The sequence below is a fragment of the Crocuta crocuta genome, unplaced genomic scaffold, assembly GCF_008692635.1.
Source record: "Crocuta crocuta isolate KB4526 unplaced genomic scaffold, BGI_CrCroc_1.0 scaffold95, whole genome shotgun sequence".
In the NCBI taxonomy this organism is placed as follows: domain Eukaryota; kingdom Metazoa; phylum Chordata; class Mammalia; order Carnivora; family Hyaenidae; genus Crocuta; species Crocuta crocuta.
Window position 1 is genome coordinate 977,799 of NW_027530971.1, and position 24,757 is coordinate 1,002,555.

Here is a 24,757-nt window from a genome sequence, read left to right on the forward strand (position 1 = left end):
TTTGTTTTTTTTTTTTTGTTTTTTTTGTTTATTTTTTTTTTTTTTTTTTTTTTTTTTTTTTACTGTTTATTTCTGATAGAGACACAGAGCGTGAGCAGGGGACAGGCAGAGAGAGAGGGAGACAGAATCAGAAGTAGGCTCCAAGCTGTCAGCACAGAGCCCGACAGCGGGCTTGAACTCATGGACGGCAAGATCGTGACCTGATCTCAACCGACTGAGCCACCCACGTGCCCCTGTTTTCTAGCTTTCATTTCATCATGAAAAGTATTTGGACTTTAAAGTCCATAAGTGATTATGAGTGCTTCAAAATTCATATACTTTGAATTAGAGGCAATGTGACAAATTTTACTAACTTTTGGGGAAAATAATTCTATTGTTAGCATAGCTCAAATATCTTAAGGTAGAACGAAGAATGTTTTTGTCCTTTAAATGTCAGCATGTTAAAAATAAAATAACTAGTTAATATAACTTGTCTCTTAGCTAGAAGAATACATCTTTGTTTTAAAACAGAAAAGAAATTAAAGATATCTTATTAATTATTTTTCTCCTTTTGAAAATTATATGTTCTAAAGATACACAAGTTGTTTCCGGTTAACTTTCTGTATTTTCACAGTTTAGCTTTACAGTAAACTAATTCTGGTACTGTAATGATATATACAAAGGAATATAACACCTAAAGAAATTTGTCATAACAGGGGCTCCTGTGTGGCTCAGTTGGTTAAGCATCCAGCTTTGGCTTAGGTCAAGATCTCATGGCTCATGGATTTGAGTCCTGCATTGGGCTCTGTGCTGACAGCTCAGAACCTGGAGCTTGCTTCAGAGTCTGTGTCTCCCTCTCTGTTCCTCCGCCACTCATGCTCTGTGTTTCTCTTTCAAAAATAAAAATATTTTAAAAAATTAAAAAAAAAAGAAATTTGTTATAAGATCATTCTGTAAAATGTGTTTCCATTAGTGTGTATACTCAAGACAGCATTATAGAAAGGACTGTTTGAATTAGAGAAATTTTTGTAATTGGCATAATTTTGAAAATTAGGCAAAAAAGACTGATGTGAGGGAGACCCTTCAATTCTGTTCTTTTCCTTTCTTTTTTGCTCTAATGAAATCTTACTTTCACTGATTTAAGTCTATTAGGGATATGAGTACTTTTTAAAGGGCTGTGGTATGTCATTTTCTTTCCAGCCTTGCAGTAAGAACCCCCCAAAAATTATATCTTGGGGTCTGAGAATAGAAGGAGCCGAAGGGTGGCATTTTGCTTACTTTCCCTGCTGGTAGTGATCAGTCCATTCGGCAGATAAATCAGCAAAGTATCTACCAGTGTACTAGGTAATAAATATATGTGTTAATCTATATTTTCTTATTTTAAATCCTTATAAGATAGGTATTATTCTCATTTAATGGAAGTTGAAACCTAAGCCAAGAGGGGTTAGTGGTCCTACAAAGAGGTCACAAAACTGGTATGCAATTTCAGCTGCCTCTTTGTCTTGTGACAATACAAAGGGAAATTAATGGTAGTAAAATTGTAATACTTGAACTCTTGAAATATTTCATATATATTTTTCTGTCATACAATAAACATTTATAGAATACCTACTCTACACTAAAGTCTCTTAGAATTTTAAGAGGTAAGAACTTTATAATGGAGCTAACATAAACAAAATGTAGAATGTGATATGTCTTAAGAGGAAATAATAAAATGTGAAAGTTGAGGAAACAGGAAAGTTAATCAGAAATGAATATTACATGAGGGAATCATTTGTGTGAAAGCATTTAGTAAATTTGATTCAGATTGTTTCAGTGGTCAAAAGGAAATCTGAATATATTTGAATTTGACTAAGCCAGTGAGTGGTGAATATCCAATGGATGAAGGTAATGCTAAGTCTCCATTAGAATAATACTAAGGAAAACAGAGGACAGATAGCAGTGAGTATTCCTTATTGTATGTTTATCAGAAGCAATCAATTACCTTGGAATGTGATCTTCATAGTGACTGTGCTCTGATGGGCTTGTTACAGCTTTCATGCAATTAGAACTCCCATTTCCAGAATGTGTTCCCAGAGCTACACTGGGTATGCATGTGAGAGAAATAGGGAGACACAGACACACAAGTACACACCCCCACATGCACTCATGCAGGGGTCCAGCCTCTTCAAGCCAGGTTGACCCGGAGAGTGAGGAGGGTTGGAGTCCGTGAAGAAGACACAGAGCCAGCCTCTTCAGGTGGACTGCTCAAATTTATTTTTCCGTTTAGGATTTTTATAGCAAATCCAATCAATCATGCTTAAACAATCTACATTTTTAGAAAGCAGCCATGGGACTTAACATTTCTAAGTTTTTTTGGCAACAGTGATTTCACAGTACATGATTTCCACTTAAACCAATAAAATTTAACCAGGTGGTCATAACAAAGTTCTACATATTCTTTACTACGTATGGCAGGGTGTCTAAGAATAAGTGAAGCATATAGCCAGAATACATGAGAACATAGTGCCCTTTAATTGTTTAAGTTTAGTGGGCAAGCAAGAACAGGATTTACTTGTACCCATGGTTATAGATGATAGACTTTCACAACCCCTTACTAAGAAAGAACAATCTCAACATTTATCATAGAGGACATGTGGAATTGTTTTACATGGATCAACTAGAGTTTGGTCTCTGCATTTACAGGTCTCATTCTTTGGCCAGAACAATCCGTAAGTTGCCTCATAGGCTTGAGGCCAGAGGCAACAGGCAAATATTTCTCTAACATTTTTCCAAGAAAGTCCTCTAAAACTACTAAGTTTTGTTTTGTCTCTGCTTAAAGCATAATATGTAGTGTTATTGGTAATTAGACCCCTCCAAGGAAAATGAGTTCCAGGTCTCTTATAGATCCCATGCATACCAGACTGTCCCCAGTTTTGCCAGTTACTATAATAAGCATAAGACAACATCCTATTGAGGGGATGGTCATGATATTTAGGTACATTCCATTTTGGAGGAAGAGGGGGATCTTTAGGCAATTCTGGTTTCATATTAACCCTAGAATAGACTAACAGCTGAGGTGACAGTAAAAGGCACAGACTAAGCAGAGAAGAAGAATCCTTCAAGAGGTTCTTCTGACTGCCTTGCAGTCTATCCCACAGGTTTTCCCCTGGGCCTTGCCATCAGGGATGACCTGTGTAGTTTCAGTCTCTGGCACACACACACACACACACACACACACACACGCACACAGTAGGGTTGGAAGAGAGTTAAGAGTAAGGGGGGAAGTGGTGTATATGTGTATATAAGCATAGGAAAAAAGTCTGGAAGTTGTCACCTCTCAGGATAGTAGTGTGATGGAATGGCAGAAGTAGAGAGGAAAGGGTAATTTGACTTTTATTTACTTATGTGGTAATAGTGATAAGCTAATACTTAATGCTTACTGTGTGCCAGGCCCCCATTCTAAGTAGTTTAAAAGTACTCACTTGTCATTGAGTGACAGTGACAGCAACAGTTACAGCAACGCTGGGATGTAGGTTACTTTATTTCTTTCCCTCTTCTGTGTGCGTGTGTGTGTGTGTGTGTGTGTGTGTTTTCAAGATATGGGAAAACAAACACTTAACTTTTTGTGTTCATACAAAGATTAAGTGCTGGTGCCAGGATTTATGCCTGAGCAATTAAACTCTAGAGTCCATACTCTTAAGCAGTCTATATTGCTTTTCACTGTGAAGATGATGCATTATGGAAGAGAGGGACCACTGACCAAACGATAAGATTATACTCATTTGTTAGGCTGACTGACCAACATTATAATCACTCATCACTGTGTGGGGCACTAGTGCCGATGCACATATTTAGGAAGATTATATATATATTAGAGACATAGTGGTATCATATTTTACATGGGGGCTTTGCTCTAAAGATAGCATGATCATGCATTAAAATAATTCTTGAAAATTCTTAGGTTTAGAGGAAATTGCTACACTGAAGATTGATGTCTTGCCTTTTAGTACATTTCTCATAACTGGTTTTTCTTCCAGATTGGAAGAGGTCACCAATTCTTGAGTTATCACCAGTTGGGTATCATTAAACCTTGGCATCACTTCACTTGACAGGATGTGTACACCACAGAAAATGCACATCTGCCAACTCGTGCACTCCTGGGCACGTTTTGTTATGTGGAATGGTGGGTTTCACTAATTGACTTTTATCTCCTTTTATTTTTCCTGAGCACATAGATGATTTCCATGTTAATACAAGTATGATGATGCTACTTCACTGAACTCACACATACATTTGTGTAGTTTTTCTGTTGTTTGTTTTTGCATAAATGGGCCTTTTCATGAGAGATAACAATAGTGGATAGTTTGGTTATATATTCTTGCAGACCTTATTTATTTTTTCTTTCATAGTTTATTGTCAAGTTGGTTTCCATATAACACCCAGTACTCATCCCAACAAGTGCCCTCCTCCATGCCCATCATCCCCCTTCCCTTCTCCCCCACCCCCATCAGCTCTCAGTTTGTTCTCAGTATTCAAGTGTCTCTCATGATTTGCCTCCCTCCCTCTCCCCAACTATTTTTCTCCTTCTCCTCTCCCATGATCCTTCGTTACGTTCCTCCTAATCCACCTATACATGTAAACATACGGTATCTGTCCTTCTCTGCCTGACTTATTTCGCTCAGCATAACACCCTCGAGTTCCATCCACGTTGCTACAGATGGCCAGTTTCATTCTTTCTCATTGCCATGTAATATTCCATTGTATATATAAACCACATCTTGATCCATTCATCCGTTGATGGACACTCAGGCTCTTTCCATGTTTTGGCTGTTGTTGAGAGTGCTGCTATGAACATTGGGGTACATGTGCTCCTATGCATCAGCACTCCTATATCCCTTGGGTAAATTCCTAGCAGTGCTATTGCTGGGTCATACGGGAGTTCTATTGTTAATTTTTTGAGGAACCTCCACACTGTTTTCCAGAGGGGCTGCACCAGTTTACATTCCCACCAACAGTGTAGGAGGGTGCCCTAAATCTAGAGTCTCCTGATTTGTTCATTTTAGGCACACAGACCTTATTTTATGTATTAGTTGGATGTATATGTACTAATAGAAATAAGTGGTTTTCTGTTTTCCCCCGTAAATGATTTCTTATTGTACATACTGTTTATTTACATATGATTTTCTTTTTGTCATATAAGTGCATGTAAAGCTGTTACATTCTTTTAAATGAATGCATTGTGTTCTTCAGATTAGATGTGACATAATTTGTTAAAATTTTGTTTAATTATACAATTAGGAAATGAACATTTTATTTAAAAGAATTCAAATGTGATTAAATAATACAATCAATATAATTAATTAATTTAAAGCCCATTTAAAGCCCATCCTTCCTAATTCCAGGCTTGCTTAAGAGGTAATAACAATTAAACATTTTGATGTATTACAGACCCTTTTCTGTGCATTCTATTTATATGCATGTATCTGTAGAAATGTATATTGTTTGTATTTTGCTCATAAATGATTCTGTGCAGTAATATTGTTCAACATGATTGTATATGCAGTTCTTTGATTTTACTTAACAACATGCCTTAGGGATCTTCCCATGTTGATATTGCTCTGCCACACTTTTGATTGCTCCTGTGTAGCACTCCATAACACAAATGATCATGGTTTGTTTAACTGTTCTCTGATGATGCCCATGTAGATTTTTTTCATTTTTTCACAACATTATAAACAACACTGCTTTAATATTCTTGTATGAAATTCCTTACGCACTTGAATCAGTTTTAAATTAAAAGTATTTATACTGCCAAATTATTCTTCAGAATGGTTTTGTTAATACTTTTACAGTAGTATTCGAATTTCTTCACACTTTTGCCAACTTATTTTTTTAATTTATATATTTTTTAGAGAGAGCAAGAATGCGTGTGGGCATGCATGTACAAGGGAGAAAGGGGCAAGGGGAGAGGGAGAGAGAGAATCTTCGTCAGGCTTTACCCTCAGCATGGAGCCCAATGTGGGGCTCAATTTCACTGTGAGATCATGACTTGAGCCAAAATCAAGATTCCATTGCTTAACTGACTGAGCCACACAGGGGCTCCCTTCTTTGCCAACTTATTAAGTTGTATATATATTTTTTTTTGCCAGTTGGATATGTGTGAAATACAACATTTTAAAAAATTTTGTTTTTCCTTGATTACTGATGAGTTGAAAGAAGACTCTTTTTTGATATGTTTTTTAGTCATTTATATTTCCTGCTTTGTGACTTCCCCATATTTCTATTGTTTGCTGTCTTTTTCTTTTGATATGTTGAAGTTTGCCTTGTGTAGGTTAAAAAACACTTTATTCCAATCTTTTATTATGTAGAAGTTTTAAATTTTAGGGAAGTCAAGAAAGTCTTTTCCTTTACAGCTTTATTCAGGTTAAGTTCTTTCTTTCTGTTCCTAGATTGCTAGATTTTTTTCCTTTGGCATATTGGGAATATTGAATTTTTAAGTCTTTTATTGTTTGTCTGAAGGGGTGGTCATAAGAATTTGTTAGTATAGTGAATGATTTTAATGAATTTCTAAATATTGAACCCGTCTTTAATTCTTTGGATAAAATATACTTGGTCATGACTTATTATCCTTTGAAAAAACTACTGATTTCAATTTGTTATTAATGTTTTTGTACATTATACTCATAAATTAGAATTACAGTGTATCTTCTTCCTTCCTGTCTCTTTCCCTTCCTCTTTCCTCTCTCACGCTCTCTTTTTTTTCTTTATAATTTTTGATGTGGGAATTATGTTGTTTCACAGAATGATTTAAGTTTTTCTCCTTTGCTATATTCTATAGAAGTGAGTAATCCAAAAATATTTGGTAAATGTTTTCCACTAATTTATTTGGGTTAGCACCTTTCTTAAGATAGATCCATGAGGGACGTCTGGTAGGTTAAGCGTCTGACCTCAGTTCAGGTCATAATCTTGTGGTCCGTAGGTTCAAGCCCCGCGTTGGGCTCTGTGCTGACAGCTCAGAGCCTGGAGCTTATTTCAGATTCTTTGTCTCCCTCTCTCTTTGCCCCTCCCCAGCTCCTGCTCTGTCTCTCTGTCTCAAAAATAAATAAATGTTAAAAAAAATTAAAAAAAAAAAAAAAAAGATCTTTGACTTCTCTGTAGTTTTTCCCATAGTTATTTGTATGTTCAGTTAGAGGATTTTGCTAATTTATATTGTCCATTTCAACTACATCTTCACACTTATTAGATTAAATGCATGTTGTTTTCTTATAATTAAAAACTCAAACTATTTCCTCATTTTTCCTTCTAATGTTATACATTATTTTTATTTCTACCCCTGCCCCCTTTCTCAGACTTCTTGAACAATGGTCTGTTTTATTGGTCTTTTCCAAGAGCAGCTTTGTGGGTTGGCTTTATTGACTGCTCATCTCCATCTCCCTATTCTAGCTTCTATTTAATTGGTTTCTACTTTTATTTATTTTATTTTTATTTTTTAAATACCTTTAAAAGATTTTTTTTAATAGTTTATTTTTATTTTTGAGGCAGAGGAAGACTGAGCATGAGCAGGGTAGGCGCAGAGGGGAAGACACAGAATCTGACACAGGCTCCAGGCTCACACCTGTCAGCATAGATCCCGATGCAGAGCTCTAACCCACGCGAACCGCGAGATCATGACCTGAGCCAAAGTCGGACGCTTAACCAACTGAGCCACCCAGGCGATCCCTACTTTTATTTTTATAAATTGGCTCANAGAGCTTGCTTGCTTATTTATTTATTTATTTATTTATTTATTTATTTATTTATTTATTTATACTTTTCCCTTTGATATTTCACACTTACAGAAAACTTGCCAGAATAGTCAAGGAACTCTCATATACTTTACCAAAATTTATCAACCACTTACATTTTGCCCCATTTATTTAAAATTTTCCAGCTTTATTGAGGTATAATTGACAAAATTATATATATTTCAAGTGTACAATCTGGGTACCTGGGTCTGTGAGTTTAAGCCCCGCTTCAGGCTCTTCGCTGACTGCTCGGAGCCTGGAACCTGTTTCGGAATCTATGTCTCCCTCTCTCTCTGCCCCTCCCCGGCTCACGCTCTGTCTCTGTTGCTCTCAAAAATAAACATAAAAAAAAAAATGTACAATTTGATGGTTTGATATGCATATGAATTGTTAAATGATTATCATAATCAAGTTAATCAGCACATCCATCGTGTCACAATATTTAAAATAATTTTTATTTGGTTGTGACTTAAAGTCTACTGTCTTAGCAAATTTCCAGTGTACAATATAGTATTAACTATAGTTGCTGTGGTACACATTAAATCCCTAGAACTTATTCATCTTATAACTAGAAGTTTGTACATTAGCATGTCTCTCTCTGAATGTTTTTATTTATGCATATTATTTTTTCAGAACCACTTGCATGTAAATTGGAAGCACTTGCCCAGTTAATTTCAAATTACTTAAGTGTGTTAATATTAAAAACCACAGTATAGTTATTAAAATCAGAAAGTTTAACAGTGCTTCAACACTGTTATCTTAGCCACAGCCCATACTTAGATTTCGTCAGTTGTCCAAAGTTCATTTATAAATATTCTTTCCTACTCCAGAATGTTATCTAGAATACACATTGCATTTAGTTGTTGTCTCTTTAATGTTATTTAATCTGGAGCATTTCATCAGCCTTATATATGGTATTTCTTGACTTCAGCATTGTTAAAATATAGGCCAGGTTTTTTTTCTCTTTTTAATAGTTTATTGTCAATTTGGTTTCCATATAACACCCAGTGAGGCCAGGTTTTTTTCCTTTTTTTTCCAGAAGAGCTCTCAATTTGAGTGTGTCTGATTGGATTAGTTGATGTTATGTATTTTTGGTAGAAATACTGTAGAAGCAAAGATGCATCTTAGTGCATCATCTTGGGAGTCACCTGTTATTGTTTGTTTACAGTGATGTCTGCAAGGTTTCTCCACTCTAAAATTATTATTTTCCTCTGTAATTAATAAGTAATTTGTTACTAGATATTTTAAGATGATGTATATATCTGTTCCTCATCAGCCTTTTACCTCTAGGTTTATTTTGTTCTGTTTCTAGGCAGTCATGTTAAGAGCTTAGATTATTTATTTCAGCTTTTATTTTCTAAAGTGCTTAAGATGATAAGTTTTTCTTAATATATTGCTTTGATATAGCAACTGGAAGTACCTACTGTAAGGCTGGGAATGAAAGGAAAGAGTAGATAGGGAGATTGTTTATAATTATGTGCTACTAGGAAACTGGCAGTAGGAACTGGACAGAGTATTTTAAAGGTGCCCCCGATTACCTCTGTCATAACAAAATGTTTATAGTCTTGCTTTAATGAACAAAAGATAGAGTTTATGATGACTGTGATTGTCACACTTATGAGTAAGTTTTTGAAAGTTATGAAATTAAGTTTATTTCTTTAGTGACACTGGTACCTCAAGATTTGTTTAATATACAACTATCTCAGACTGTATTTTTACTTTACTATTTCAGGAGCTGTGGCAGTGGCATGGAAGAATCCTCTTTCAAGCTGGTTCACTGCTATGCTCCATTGCTTTGGTGGAGGAATTTTATCCTGTGTGTTGCTTGCGGAGCCTCCATTGAGGTTTCTTGCAAACAACACTAATATATTACTGGCATCTTCGATCTGGTAAGCTGCCATTATGGTGAACTATGAGACATTGTAAAATTTGTTTTGTAAATTAGTAGTAAATGAAATTTTTTTTCTTTAAAAAATATTTTATGTTCTTGAAAAGTTAATGCATGCACGAAGACAGGAACACAGATAAAGCCAGTGGTTTTCAGTATAAAGTTTGTCTCTTTCTCACCCTTCTCTTTTATCCTCTCCCAGAGGTATGTATTGTTACCATTGTCTTATGTATCTTTAGTGGAAGCTTTTCAAATATGAAAGGGCATCAAATACTTGGCCTCAAACAGTTTATCTAACTAACTCAAACACATAGATGTATAGTAAGATAAAATCAAGAATGTGACCAATTACACAGGAAGTCCCAAGTGATTGTGATTCATATATAATCATTGTTCTTGTCCTATTCTTGTTGAATTTTTCAGAGTCTTAAGAAATTTAACACTAATTTTGTTTTCAATTTAGTTTTGAAGAAAAAAATGTTAGCAGGAATTGCTTTGGATTCTTCCAAGTCCAAATTCAGTTATCCTTAAGAAGATTGATCTATCAAGCTAAAAAGAAGTATGATACAGATCAGAGTGCTTTGCTATATCTGAAGCAAAAACTATACTTTTAACCAAAAGCCATATCAAATATATAATATTAGGGACACTTAAAGTTCATTTTTATTTTGATAAATTTCAAATGAATATGTAATCAGTCATAAAAGGGAATACTATAAATAGTAGTAGTGAGGCACCTGGGTGATTCAGTCTTTAAGCATCTGCTTTTGGTTCAGGTCATAATCTGATGGTTCATGCATTCAAACCCTGCATCAGGCTCAGAGCCTGGAGCCTGGTTCAGATTATGTCTCCCTTTTTCTCTGCCTCTCCCCCACTTGTGCTCTGTCTCTCTCTTTCTCTCAAAAATAAACATTAAAAATATTTTTTCTTTATAAATGTTTTTGTGTGTTTTATTTATTTCTGAGAGAGAGAGACAGCATGAGCAGGGGAGGGTCAGAGAGAGAGGGAGCTACAGAATCGGAAACAGTCTCCAGGCTCTGAGCTAGTTGTCAGCACAGAGCCTGATGCAGGGCTCGAATCCACGAACTGTGAGATCATGACCTGAGCTGAAGTTGGATGCTTAATCGACTGAGCCACCCAGATGCCCCTAAAAAAATTTTTTTTTAAATAAAATAAATAGTAGTAGTAATAGGAAGAAGTAATAGTGGGAACCTATGGCAGTAGAAACAAGTAGGAGTAGAATAATAAGTGTGATAGCTAATATTTACTGATCACTGTATATCAGCTAAATTCTTTATATTCATATTTAATCATAAGGGTCCTATAAGGTAGCCATTGTTTTTTGTATTTGACAAGTGAGAAAACTAGGGCGTAGAGAAACTTTGCTAAAATTTACATATTTTGTAAGTGATTGAGCTAGGATCAAAACCAGGAAATTTGGCTTTAGAGCCTTGACTTTTAACAGCCATTGGTTCTCATAGATTTGGGTTTTTTTTGTTTTTTTTTGTTTTTTTTAAGTAAACTCTGCCCCCAATGTGGGGCTCGAACTCGAACTCATGACCCCAACATCAGGAGTTGCATGCTTCACCATCTGTGCCAGCCAGGTGCCCCTATCTAAGATTGGTTTAATCATCTTTTAAAGTATAGTCTTCTACTTCTATATGTTTTCTTTTTTTTCCTTTTTTTAATTGAAGTACAGTGAACATACAGTGTTATATTAATTTTAGGTGCACAATATAATGATTCAACAATTCTATTTATTACTCACTGGTCAAGATGATGACCAATCATCAAGATGATGACCAGAGAGTCATTTCACCCATCTCTGTATCCACCTGCCCTTTGGCAATCGGCAGTTTGTTATCTATATTGAAAAGTGTTTTGTTTGTCTCTTGTTTTTTTGTTTTGTTGTTTTGTTTTGTTTTGTTTTTGAGAGAGAGGGTGCAAGTGAGCGAGGGACAGAGAGCCCCTCGAGGGGTGGGGGAAGGGAGAGAGAGAGAAGGAAAGAAGGAAGGAAAGAAGTGGGGCTCAACCAAAGCAGGGCTTATGCTCACCCAAAGCAGGGCTCAAGCTCACCTGATGTGGGACTTGAATTCACGAAAGATACCCAGGTGCCCTGTTTGTCTCTTGTTTTTTCCCTTTGTTTTGTTTCTTAAATTACACTTATAAGTGAAACCGTAATGTATTTGTCTTTCTCTGGCTGACTTATTTATTTAGCTTTATACCATCTAGGTCCATGTTTAACATCATTAATATCTCAGGGAAATGTAAATCAAAACTATAGTGAGATATCACTTCATGGCTGTCAGAAAGTCTAAAATGAAAAACACAAGAAACAAGTACTGGTGAGGATGTGGACAAGTACTGGTGAGGATGATAANTGTATTGTCATTTACAACAGCATGGATGGACCTAGACGGTAAAATGCTATGTGTTTTAAAAGGCTTTCTCAAGGACTTTTATTTCTATAACAATATTTTTAAAAGATAGTAGCATAGCATTTATTATAATTTTTTAATGTGTGTAGCTGCTGAAGCTATATACAAAGTAGGATATCCAGAATCTGACTCTTACTGTCACTTCCACTTCTCCTCCTGTATACTAACCACCATTCTTTCTTGCATGGACAAAATGATTTTTTAAAAATAAGTTAGAGGGGTGTCTAGGTGGCTCAGTCAGTTAAGCATCCGACTTCAGCTCAGATCATGATCTTGCAGTTTGTGAGTTCAAGCCCCTCGTCAGGCTCTGTGCTGACAGCCCAGAGCCTGGAACCTGCTTCAGAATTTGTGTCTCCCCCTCTCTCTGCCTTTCCAGTGCTCATGCTCAGTCTCTCTCTCTCTCTCAATAATTAATAAATGTTAAAAAATTACTTTTAAAAATAAATTAGAACATATTACTCTTATGCTCAGTAGTTTCTTATCTGGTTAAGAACAAAATCTGGGGCACCTGGGTGGCTCAGTTGATTGAACATTGCACTCTTGATTTTGGCTCAGGTCATGATCCCAGGGTCATGGGATGGAGCTCTGTATTGAGCGCTGTGCTGAGCATGGATCCTGCTTAAGATTCTCTGTCTCTCTGTCTCTGTCTCTCCCTCTCTTCTCCCTCTCCCGTCCCCCTCCCCTGCTGGCACAGGCACACTCTTTGTCTCTACCAAAAAAAAAAAAGAAAGAACAAAATCTAAAACTCCTGCCATGGCCCATAAAACCCTGTAATCTTCTCTTTCCTTCTTTCTGATGTAATCTTTCCACAGTACTCCTGTTCAGTCTGCTCTAGCCACATTGGTTTTGCCATTTCTTGAACACCAGGTGTTTTTCTACTTCAGTGCCTTTGTGTTTGCATTCTTCTCTTTGTAATGCTATTTCCCTGGAAGGCTCTTATTTTCTTTTTTCAGAGAGGCCTCCTTGACTGAAATAGCACCTCTTCTCCCTTGACTATCACATCCTCCTTCCTTCCTTGCTTTCTAAATTATTTATTTATTTTGAGGGGGAGAGAGAATCTCAAGCACACTCTGCATTCACAGTGCAGAGCCTGATATGGGGCTCTAATCCACAAACCATGAGGTTATGACCTGAGCAGAACCAACTAAACCACATCATCCTTCTTTATTTTTCTTCTTAGACTAGTTATTATCTGACATATTATCTATTTATTTCTTTTTAGGTTGGTCTGTCTCATTCCACTAAAATAATAGCTTATCAGAGCAGAGACTTTGTTTTGTGAACTGTATGATAAGTACTTTTCTTGGTTCAGTAAATATATTGCTAAAGAAATGGACTGCTATGTATTGTTATATGATAAGGCATTTCTGTAATTGAGTAGCAAAGAAGTACAGATCTTGATTTTTTGATCCCTTCAATGAAATAAAATTACTTGTCTGGGGTGCCTGGATGGCTCGGTTGAGTGTCCAACTTCAGCTCAAGTCATGATCTCATGGTTTGTGAATTCAAGCCCTGTGTCGGGCTCTGTGCTGACAGCTCAGAGCCTGGAGCCTGCTTTGGATTCTGTGTCCATGTCTCTTTCTGCCACTCCTCCACTTGTGCTCTGTCTCTCTCTCAAAAATAAACATTTAAAAAAAATTAGTTGCCTAGAAATGTATGCTTTCTTGGATTAATTAAAAGATATGTTAGAATGGAAAATAAATGCATTTTTATACAGTGAATTAATAGAATACTATTTAATTATTTGTTAACCTCAGATCTTTTATTATCCCCATTTTATATTTGAGGAAATTAAGGCGTAGAGAATTGGTGAATGGTAGGGTCTGACTTCAACACCACAAAAAACAAATATTTGGCCTAATGAATTATTATAAAGTATAACCTTGAAACCACTAGCACGTCAAGAAATAAGACATTGCTATCCATTCATCTGTCCTAGAAGCCTCTTCTGTGTGTCCCATGTTCCAATCACAATGATTTTCCCACCTTATATAACCATTACAGTAGAACACCATTGTCCTGACGTTTATGGTAATCACTTCCTTGTATATTTTTATAACTTTGTCATCCAAATGTTCATCCATAGACACTATAATTTAGTCATACCCCTATTTGATGTCTCTTAAGTCACATTTGTTTTATAAGTTCCCCCTGTATTCCTTTTTTCCCTTATAATTTACTTCTTGAAGAACCATGCCATTTGACATGCAGTTTTCTAAAGTCTTGAATGTGCTCATTGCATACTCATGGTGCAGATCATTATATTCCTGCATTCTCTGTGTTTCCTGAAAATCGATAGACTGATCCAGAATACAAATCTGATTTAGGTTAGATCTGTTTGGCAAGACCATAAAGAGGCCCAAAATACTTGATTTGCTTTCTTTTTTGTTGACATTGGACCTCTTACAATTAATGACTATATTAAGTAATTACAAAATGGTAATAGTTTATTTCTATCTTCTTGTGTATTAGATGGAATAGTATTTTAAATATTTCCCATTAATCATCTATTTGGTTATCGAGTTGTACTATTCATGATATATCCTTGATTCTTTCTCTTTATCTACCAGTTTTCATGATAATTAATTGGTCCCTTGTCATCCTTGAAAGGTGACTAGTTTTTTGCTTTTTGTTTTTTTTGGTAATTAGTAACTCACTGATTTAAGCGTATGTCATAGGTTTCAGTAAATTATAGGTGTCATTATTGAAGCTCAGATTGTTTCATCTTTGGCTGATGGGAGCTTCTTCACATTGGCTCCTCAGACTGATTAGCTGCTTGCTACTTAATATTAGATTGACTGATCTTCTACGTTTCTTTTGGAATCACTCATTTCTCTAAGGAGCTCTAGTGTCTCTTAGTGTGAAATGGCATTTCAAGACCACAATTTGAGCTAGAGATGTTCATTATTACTGGATTGATTATTGTTTTCTAAGTTCTTTCAGTGGACATAGCTAAGAAAAATAAGGATAAAATTACTCAAGTTCATATTGATATTTCTAATTTCAAATTCAAGATCACTGAACCTTTATTAAACTTTTCTCTGTTACATATATATCTCCTTTCCTTGACCCTATGAATTTTCTTTCTTGAGGGTACAAGACATAATAGAATTAGAATATACCAGTGTTACTCATTTTATTCTGTATTATACACACAATACAAATAGCTTTGGAGTAATGGTACTAATACTACCAGTAATGTGATTACTGTAAACCTATTGTTTTTGCATATACACTTTCATTCTCTTCACATTTTTAAAATAGGTGTACTATTTTATATTGTCATAGTTCTAATATATGCTATTACTCTTCCCTTCTTAATCTTCATTCAGTCTTAGTTTTACAGGTAACTGTGTGTTTAATGCTTATCACCCGTCCTTATGTGTCTCTAGTAGTTTTGGTTGTTTGAAGCCTATTTTCTAGGAGATTCATCACTGAATTTCCATATGTTGATGTCTGTGTCTTTTGCATTTGAAAGTCAGTATTACTGGATCTAAAATAATTGGATCACACTTTTGTATCTTTGAGGATTTTAAAATGTTACTCTGTTTTCTTGTGCCATAAAACATTGATGTGAAAAGTCTGATGATTGTTTAATTTTCTTTCCCTTACAAGTTAACATACTTTTTTTTTCTAGATGCCCGAAAGATTTTTTTCCAATAAAGTCTCATAATTTAAATAAAATAAGTCTTCGTGTGGGTCATTCTGGGTCAGTATTTTTAGGCATGTGGTATGTTCTCTTTAGTAAGTATACTTTTTTTTAAATTGACAAGCTTGTAGTATTTGTACTCCTTCAGGAATGCCTATGATTGGTATATAACTCTTCTTTGTCTTTCTAAATCAGTAGATTTTTAAAATCTTTTTTAAATTTAAGATGTTTTCCCCTTTTTCTGTTTCTTTGAAGGTAGTGTTATATTTATTTCTCTTTGTTTTCATTTTTATTACTGAAGTGGTTTCCTTAAAAATTTTTTTTTTAATTTTTATTTTTGAGAGAGAGAGACAGAGCGCAAGTGGGGGAGGGGTGGAGAGAGAGGGAGACACAGAATCTGAAGCAGGCCCCCGCATGGGGCTTGAACTCACCAACTGTGAGATCATGACCTGAGCCAGAGTTGGACGCTTAACCGACTAAGCCACCCAGGCGCCCCTTCTTTTCATTTTCTAAAAATTTTTTTCCTAAGGAATATATCTTCAGTTCTCACTTTTTCTAAATCTCATGTTTTTCTTTTATGTGTTGTATCACTTTTCTTCATGTCTTTAGCTTGTTTTGAAATAGTAGGTTACAGTTTTGATCTGTTTGGTGGACATGTTTTCCTGAGCACTTTCATTGTCTATAGGGATTTATTCAGCTTTTCTTTCTTATAATAAACTTGTGTGGGATTTGACCTTGATACTTTTCCATTGGGCATTTTTATGTTGAATTAGGTTTCTTAAACTTTTAGGATAAGCTGGAATTCAGGAAAGATTTTCTGACTTCATAGAGCTCCTGCTTCCATTGTTTTTATAGTGTTCAAAAGAGGAAGACCTGTTTTCTGAGGTTTCTTGTGTCTTTTACCCTTCCCCAGTTTGGTCTGAACCTTCCCTTTCTTTTTTTTTAATTATTAAAAATTTTTTTTAATGTTTTATTTATTTCTGAGAGAGAGAGAGAGACAGCATGAGCAGGGGAGGGTCAGAGAGAGAGGGAGACACAGAATCTGAAACAGGCTCCAGGCTCCGAGCTGGCTGTCAGCACAGAGACCGACGCGGGGCTTGAGCACCACGAGCTGTGAGATCATGACCTGAGCCAAAGTCGGACGCTTAATCGACTGAGCCACCCAGGCGCCTCTGAACCTTCCCTTTCTTCTGTTGCTCTGTACTGCTTAGTTTTGATTCTACACCAGTATTTTCTTCACATGGGGCTTATTCTTGGGGAAGACTTGGATGGATCAGTTTTGGAAGTTCACAGGGGCTAAATTGTTTCATCCCCTTTAGACTTTCCTACTGTGGACCCTTTGTGTCATCTGGTATTGATTGGAGGATGCCCAAATCTTTCCCAGTTTCAGCTGTTGTTGTTATTTCCAAATTGGCCTGTTGTGGTTTTTAGTGAATAGTAGCTATTTTATTTATTTATTTATAAATGTTTTATTTATTTCTGAGAGAGAGACAGAGAGATAGCGTGAGCGGGGGAGGGTCAGAGAGAGAGGAAGATACAGAATCTGATACAGGCTCCAGGCTCTGAGCTGGCAGTCAGCACAGAGCCCGCCGCGGGGCTCGAAGCCACGAACTGTGAGATCATGACCTGAGCCGAAGTCGGATGCTTAACTGACTGAGCCACCCAGGCACCCCTAAACTCTATAGTTTTTGAAAGTATTATATATGAAATTAAACGTTTGTATTTTTTTAGTGTTTATTTTTGAGAGAGTGCGCGCACAAGCAGGGAAGAGGTAGAGAAAGAGGGGTACAGAGGATCCAAAGCAGGCTGTGTGCCGACAAGCAGAGAGCTCCACATGGGGCTTGAACTCGCGAACCGTGAGATCATGACCTGAGCTGAAGTCGGGTGCTTAACTGACTGAGCCACCAAGGCGCCTCCATCTGTGTGCATTTTTTAGTGAGTTGTTGGTATTGGTCAGCCTCTGTTCCTAAGATTCAGTCTTATTTTATATGGTTGTAATTTATTAATTTTCACTCTATAGCATACTAGAATTAATTGTCATTATTTATTCATCTCTTTCTCTGTTGACAGTGACTTATTTCCATTTTTTCCCCTATTACAGTGTTGCTAAGAACATTCTTGTATGTACTTACTGGTACATGAGCAAGATTTTCTCTTGGTATTTGCTTACATGTAGATTTCTTGAGTTGCAAGGAAGGTGATTCTTAAACTCTGCTAGATAATGGTAAATCATTTCTCATTGTAGTTAACTATTTTACATTTCTATTGTATCGTATCCAACCTAAGAACTGGACTTTACCAATGACTTACGTATGTTTCTCTTTCCCTATCCCATTTCTCTGCACTTGTCCTACATATAACCTCTGTGTTTGTGTTTATCTTACCTTTCTAAAAAAAGGTGTATCATACATATGACTCTCTACACGGTAAGTTTTTAATTTTACTTGTTTTTGGCCCTATTTTAAAATGGGGTATCACACTGTACATAGTTCTCTGGGACTTTGTTGTTTTTTATTCCACTCACCATTATGTTACCAAGATAGACATGTGTTTTTGCATGTGGTTGTACATTTCTTCTCATGCTGTATCATTTATTATATTAATATTTGTATTTTATTTATTCTGCTGAGCATTGTTATTGGCTATAAAAATAACAATAGTAACAGCTGCTGATGTAGTATTCATTATGTCCTAGACACTTTACTTAGTGCTTTGTATATGTTATCCCCTTTAAGCCTTACAAGAACCCTGTGAGATAGGTACAATTTTATTCTTATTTTTCAGGTGATGTAACTGAGGCAAGATGGGTTAAGTCACTTGCCCAAGGTGCCACAGATATCTAGTAGTTGGGGCCAGGATTCAAACCTAGGCTGTCTTTAGTTGACTGTTACTGTTTTTTGATTTTTGGAAATACAGACAATATCTCTGTCCTCTCAGACTCTTAAATATAAAAAGTGATACTTTTTTAAAGACAGTATATTTTACTATTTTCTTTTTTAAGTTTTTAATATTGAGAAAAATGTTATAATCTTTGTTTTACTTGATTTTAATTTGAGAGATAAAATGATATGTGGAATGTACTCCAAACTCTAGCAAGCTAAACTACAGGGTTCTGTGAATGCCCTTATTGGAAAGGCTGTCTTTATTTAGCACAGTAGCTCATAGTGCTCACATGTGGATATTAGCACCATCTACTGGCAATGGGAAACAGTATCTTGTTATATCTTAGTATAGTATTGTCTGGAAGACAGTGTATACCTTTATAGGATTTTTCGTTTTGAAAATTGTTTTTGGGGATATTAATAGTTTGTAATCTTTCTGTGTATTGGGTTGTACCCCAGTTTGATTTCCTTCAACTTCCAAGTATCAGCTATTAAATATTGCACATTTGCATAACTGTGCATTGTTTTGAGGAAAAATACAATAAAAGGTATGGCTTTATAGGTGTATCACTCTTTAAGTGTTTTTCAAAGCGTACGTAAAATACATAAACTTATTAACTTGTTAAAGTAATAACAAGAGCAAAGCTGTCATATTGGACTAATATGAACTTTATTTGTCATTCTGTTTTGGCTTAGTTAAGTAATACTGTCTTTTGTAGTCAGAATAGTAGAATTAATAAAAGAGTGAAAACAGAATTCTCTTACTAACTGTGGGAAGCTTCTCTGCTTAGCTCTTGGTATTAACCTGAATTCTACTTCATCTTTCAATTGTTGGTGACATGGCATCTTACTCTATCCTATTTTAGACTGACTTCTATTATTTTGAACTATTGTTTGCTGTTTTTTTTTTCCTCTCTTTTAACCTATGTGACTTAAAAATGTATGAGAAACCAGTTGCCTTCTCATTCTGTTTCTTGTCTGGTATGTTCCATTTCTTACTCTTTTCCAATATGTTTTCTTTAGATACTTTACAAGTTAAAGTTGCCTTAGAAGTGACAATTTTAGTAAGAGGTGAAATACAGTCTTGACAAAAGGAGAGACATGGTGACTATTTAATGAGTGCTAGTTGAGTGATTCATTAAAGGAGTTTTAAAAAGCTAACTTCGTTTATAGAGCAAGAATAGCTGTTTAGGGAGCCATTGGTCTGATATGTTCACTTGTGAATCTACTGAGAACGATAATCAATTGTTTTTTTTGCCCTGTGGCTATTTAACACTCTAAATGAGAACTATTTTTTGTTTAAAATGTTAGCTTATTTTAGGTATACTTTAGAAATATCTGATTAAGTAGTTTAAGGACTTGTTTATTTAAAAATAGCAATAATTACAAATTTTAGACCATATACCATAATGTCATATAGTTTATAAAAAGTCCAAAGTTGCTAGTAGTTGAGGTTTTTTAACTCATGGTAAAGATAGTCTGGGTGTAGAGAATGAAAATGGGGTCATTTGTATTCTTTTTTACTTTCGTTGTTTCTTTGAGTATTTTACTTTGGGACATTCATTCCTGCTAAAGTGAAACCTAATTTCCCTTTCTTAATATGATCTACAGTGGATACCAAAGTATTTTTATTATATTTAAAAATGTTTTTAAAAATTGCTTATTTTAAGTGTAACTTTTCCCTCCAAAAGTTAACTGACTTCCTTATTTAAAGAGAGGAGTGTATAGAGGTTCTCAAAATATATGAACATGTAAAAATTTTAAAATATTTGAATTGTTTTCAAAATACTTTTTATTACTCTCAGTTTTTCCTTTCTCTCAAACTCTTTTAATTATCAACTAATTCTTTGACGTGGTATATTTTGTATTTTGTCTCCAGATTAACTGCTAACAAATGGTTTAATTTACAGCTACTTTTCATGGTGCTGAGTTTTAGGTGAGGGGTTAACAAAATGAATAATCACTGCCATCTAAGGACTATTGTAATTTATTATGTTATAGAGAAAAATGTATAAAGAGATATGTTGAGACATAAGAACTGATTTGTTTTAGTTGTAGAGCCAGCAGAATTTAGTCTGAACTGAGAATATTGAAATGAAATTCCCAAAGTCAATATACATAGTATTTGACTGGGACCTTGGAGAATAGGAAGGAATTGGTAAGTGGAGATGAGGAAGAAAGGGTGCTTCAGCCTGAACAAACCATTGCATCCTGCATTGGCTCTCTGAAGTAGTATTTTAGCAAATTTCACATTCCATGAATACTTTTGGGAATTCTGACTTTATGAGTCATGAATTATGGTAAGACTAACAACTTCTTTTGGAAGAGGTACAGTACATCATTCACGTGGTGTATTGTATATCACTCCGTTAGAAAGAAGATTGTGTTCTGCTTGAAGCATGCAATTGTTTGCCAGAGAGTATTGTAGGAATGGGAGAAAAAAACTAGTGTGTTTTCCAGTTGACACTGTTGGTAAACTGTTTAAGCAGATGCTTAGAACAAAGGAAGCTTCAAAAAGTAATTTACCTGAGGAGTGAGTTATTCTTAAACTAGTATCACAATTTAATTGAAGAACAAGTTTCATATACTTTCACCTGTATGAAAAAATATTTTTCCTCAACACAAATCTGTCTCCTTGAGAGCTATGACTTTTATTTGTATAGGTCTTAATTTATGTGGTACACAAAAGGACACAGGTGAAGATGTTAATAGGGTTGAAATGCAGCTCATGTCAGCTACTAAGGGCTCTTTTCTAATTCCTTTTTCCAAAGGATGACGCTCTGTTAGAGAAGTCCCTATCCTAAAAGTGATTACATATTTGCTTCATTTTGTTGGTGGATTTAGCACACCTTCCAGAAGAGTATAGGCACAAATTAGGAACTCATTAAATACTTTTTGCATATATACAGTATTCAGAAGTCTAAATAAGATAGAATTCCCTTTTGATTATATCTTTTGGGCAGATTATCATACATGCCTCCTATGATTAGAAAAATTGACTCTACCCAGTCTGTGGTCTTAAAGTCAAATTTCTTGTTTATGTGGATAATTCAGTTGTTTCATTTTGCCAAATTGTTATTGCTATATGCTGGGTTTTTATTTATTGTTGTTCTTCTGATTTAATTGTTTAAAATCTAAGCTTACTCAACTCAATTGAGTATATATTTAAATATTTATTAATTTGTAATTGTATACGGAAACATTTATATACTAACATTTAAAATTTAATTTATAAAATGTCTTAACATGTTTTTATTATAAAAATTTATATTTTATTCATATGTTATAACATTTAAATTTTAATTTCAGGTATATTGCATTTTTTTGCCCATGTGACCTAGTTTCCCAGGGCTATTCTTTCCTACCTGTTCAACTCTTGGCTGCGGGAATGAAGGAAGTGACCAGAACTTGGAAAATAGTTGGTGGAGTCACGCATGCAAATAACTATTACAAAAATGGCTGGATAGTCATGATAGCTGTTGGATGGGCCCGAGGTAATATTACCAATATGTGTTTTTAAATATTCTGTTATTGGTATACTACTGCTACTGAACAGTTCTCTATTTACATTAATGAGGACAACATACTTTAGTAACAGTATTTTTGGAAGTAGGAAGTCTTTTCTCTGTTGGCTAGTAAATTTATAACTGGCATTTTTCACTAGTACTAGTCATCAGCCATTATTTTGAGCCTATCTTACAGTGTAAAATTTTTACTATTGGTTTGATTAGTAGCCCAGAACCAGAGAGAGTATAGTTAATTAAGATATAGTATAGTGCCAAGGTTTAGTATAGTGAAGTAAATAGGTTTACTTCAGAGATTATGGAAAAAAGTTATATAAAAATTGCTCTTTTGTGTTTTTTTCCCATCCTGAATAACTAAAAATAGTAAATATGCTTGATTATGAGTTCATCTTCACTCTAGATCATTTACCTTTGTTGTTGGGTTCTTTTGTATGTAGAAGTTGAATAAATTTCTCTAATCTCTTGTTATTTTGTACTGTACCTAAAACTGGTATCAGAGAAGGAAATAATAAAGCAGAAAATTTTATTTTTCAGGCCTGAAACAAATCTTTAAGAACATCTTTGTGCTTGAGGCCCTATGTTTTAACCTTAATTATGGTACGATAGACAGTTGCCACACTAATGAGAGGGAGGCGTTGCAGTTCTCTCAGTACATATATGTACAAGGAGAGTTTTTTCTTCCTCCTCAAAATTATATTTTGGGGATAAATTTTCCATCAGGAGATAGAATTACAGCTTTGTTTCAAATGCTTTCTCCATAAAATTTGACTAAATATTCTTGTTTCATTTTATTTTTAGGTGCAGGTGGTAGCATTATCACGAATTTTGAGCAGTTGGTAAAAGGAGGTTGGAAACCAGAAGCTGATGAATGGCTGAAGATGTCCTAGTGAGTTGATATAAACTAGCCCAAGAACAGCTTTTTATCCTTAGATCTTACCAGATCTCTAAAAGTGGATGCAGTGGAGCTGAAAAGATAGTCATGATAATGGAAGACAGTCAGGAAACTTATTCTTTCAAGAAATCTGATCTCTCAAAAATGTAGTTTTTAAAATAGATATTCTTTTTTTTGTGGGTTCCTCCTCCTAGAAAATAAAACTAAACAAAAGGTTCTGGATTGTTATAGAGTTGTGGGAATAGTGTGTATTTATGGAGAGAACTACATAGGAACTCACTTCTCTGGATGGAAATGAATCAGTTGTAGGCTCTTGGCATTTTCATTAATGACTATAATATCACTCAGATTTCAGATTACACGTTCTGGTAGTAAAATGTCAAGCTTATGGGAACAAATCTATCCATTATCAATCCAAATCAGTCCCCTGTTGCTTTAAAAATGAGAGTTGAGCTTAATTACACAAAAGGAAAGATTAGAGGAAATAAACTATAATTGTTAGAAATGGAGCAAACAAGGCCTTGATTGATAAGTAATAAATAAGACATTAGTGATATTCAAGGGAAATTTTTCTTCTTTTGAGTATGTCTCAAAATGTCTTTCATAAAACATTTCTTGGGCTCTTATAACCAAAATCAAATTGTTTCTCCTTTGTTCAGAACTTTGGAATGACTCCCCAGATGGCCTGTAAGACCTTCCAAGATCTGCCTTTCCCCTATACCTTGTTTGCTTTGACTTCATTTCTTACTATTCTCTCCTTCTCTGCTTATATCCTTGAACAGGCCAGGTAACCTGCACATATTCTTGAACAAATCTATGAGTAGACCGTAAATATTAGATGAATGAATGAATGATCAGTTGGTCAAGTGAGATTAATCATTAGTTCAGTATGCTATTTTGTGTATGTGTGTATATATATCTATTATCTATTTATCTATTACTAAATACTTTTGCATAGCAGAGAAAGCCTATATGATGTTAGAGAATACATATATTGACATAAACAGAACATTGGTAGAATTATGAACGTTAAAGGTGCTGGTGAGGGCTCAAGGAAATGAGCATGATATTGGAAATTGGAGGAGATGTGATACAGTTACATAGTGGCAGAAAAATTACTTGAATTGTGTGCTACAGTTGTGTGGAAAGTGTAATTTGTAAGTAGTGAACTTGTATATTTGAGGAGATTTTGAAGCTGTGTTAAAGGTCTGACTGGTTTCTTCTTAATGCTTATAGTAAAGTGAAAGAGGAAAGAATTGAATTGAGGGAATAACTGCTAAGCAAAGAAACCAACACTATGATAATTTGGAAAATTCTCAGCCTATCCAGATTGTAAAAGATGATAAAATCAAGAGATTGACTTTTTGGAAAGTCTGTAGTGGAGAGAAGGTAAAGGGAGTGTCTAGAAGACTTCTGCTAGTGTTGAAGAAATGAGGTACGTGACTCATGGATCCATTCAGCTAACAACAGAAGCCAGGAATAGACATGAGATTATCCAGGAAAGATATGTGGAGGACCATCTCAATTAATGGCATGGATCCCTGTGTCATATGTTAGAGACCACAAAGGTTTTGAAAATATTGTGTCAGAAACACTGTCAGCTTGCACTGAAAAGGACAGAAATAAGATGAAATAAAGAAGGCTGTCAGACTCCCAAAATTCTATAGGCAGGAAACAGGCTTGATAAAACTGCTCAGCTGCAAACATGTGTTACCCTTCAAGATCTTCAAGGAAGAATG

At 35.1% G+C, this 24,757-nt stretch overlaps 1 protein-coding gene across 4 annotated transcripts in view; it reads left to right on the forward strand.

Moving 5' to 3' along the window:
• TMEM38B (transmembrane protein 38B) overlaps nt 1-24,757 on the forward strand; it is a 53,124-nt gene that overhangs the window by 6,957 nt on the left and 21,410 nt on the right. For 3 of the 4 annotated variants that reach the window (XM_077769831.1, XM_077769834.1, XM_077769833.1), the window contains exons 2-4: nt 9,478-9,634; nt 21,912-22,096; nt 22,925-23,012. In XM_077769831.1, coding sequence (XP_077625957.1) covers nt 9,478-9,634; nt 21,912-22,096; nt 22,925-23,012 — 430 coding nt within the window. Of the gene's footprint in view, nt 1-3,998; nt 4,145-9,477; nt 9,635-21,911; nt 22,097-22,924; nt 23,013-24,757 lie in introns of all 4 variants that reach the window. The other variant, XM_077769832.1, reaches the window with a different exon arrangement.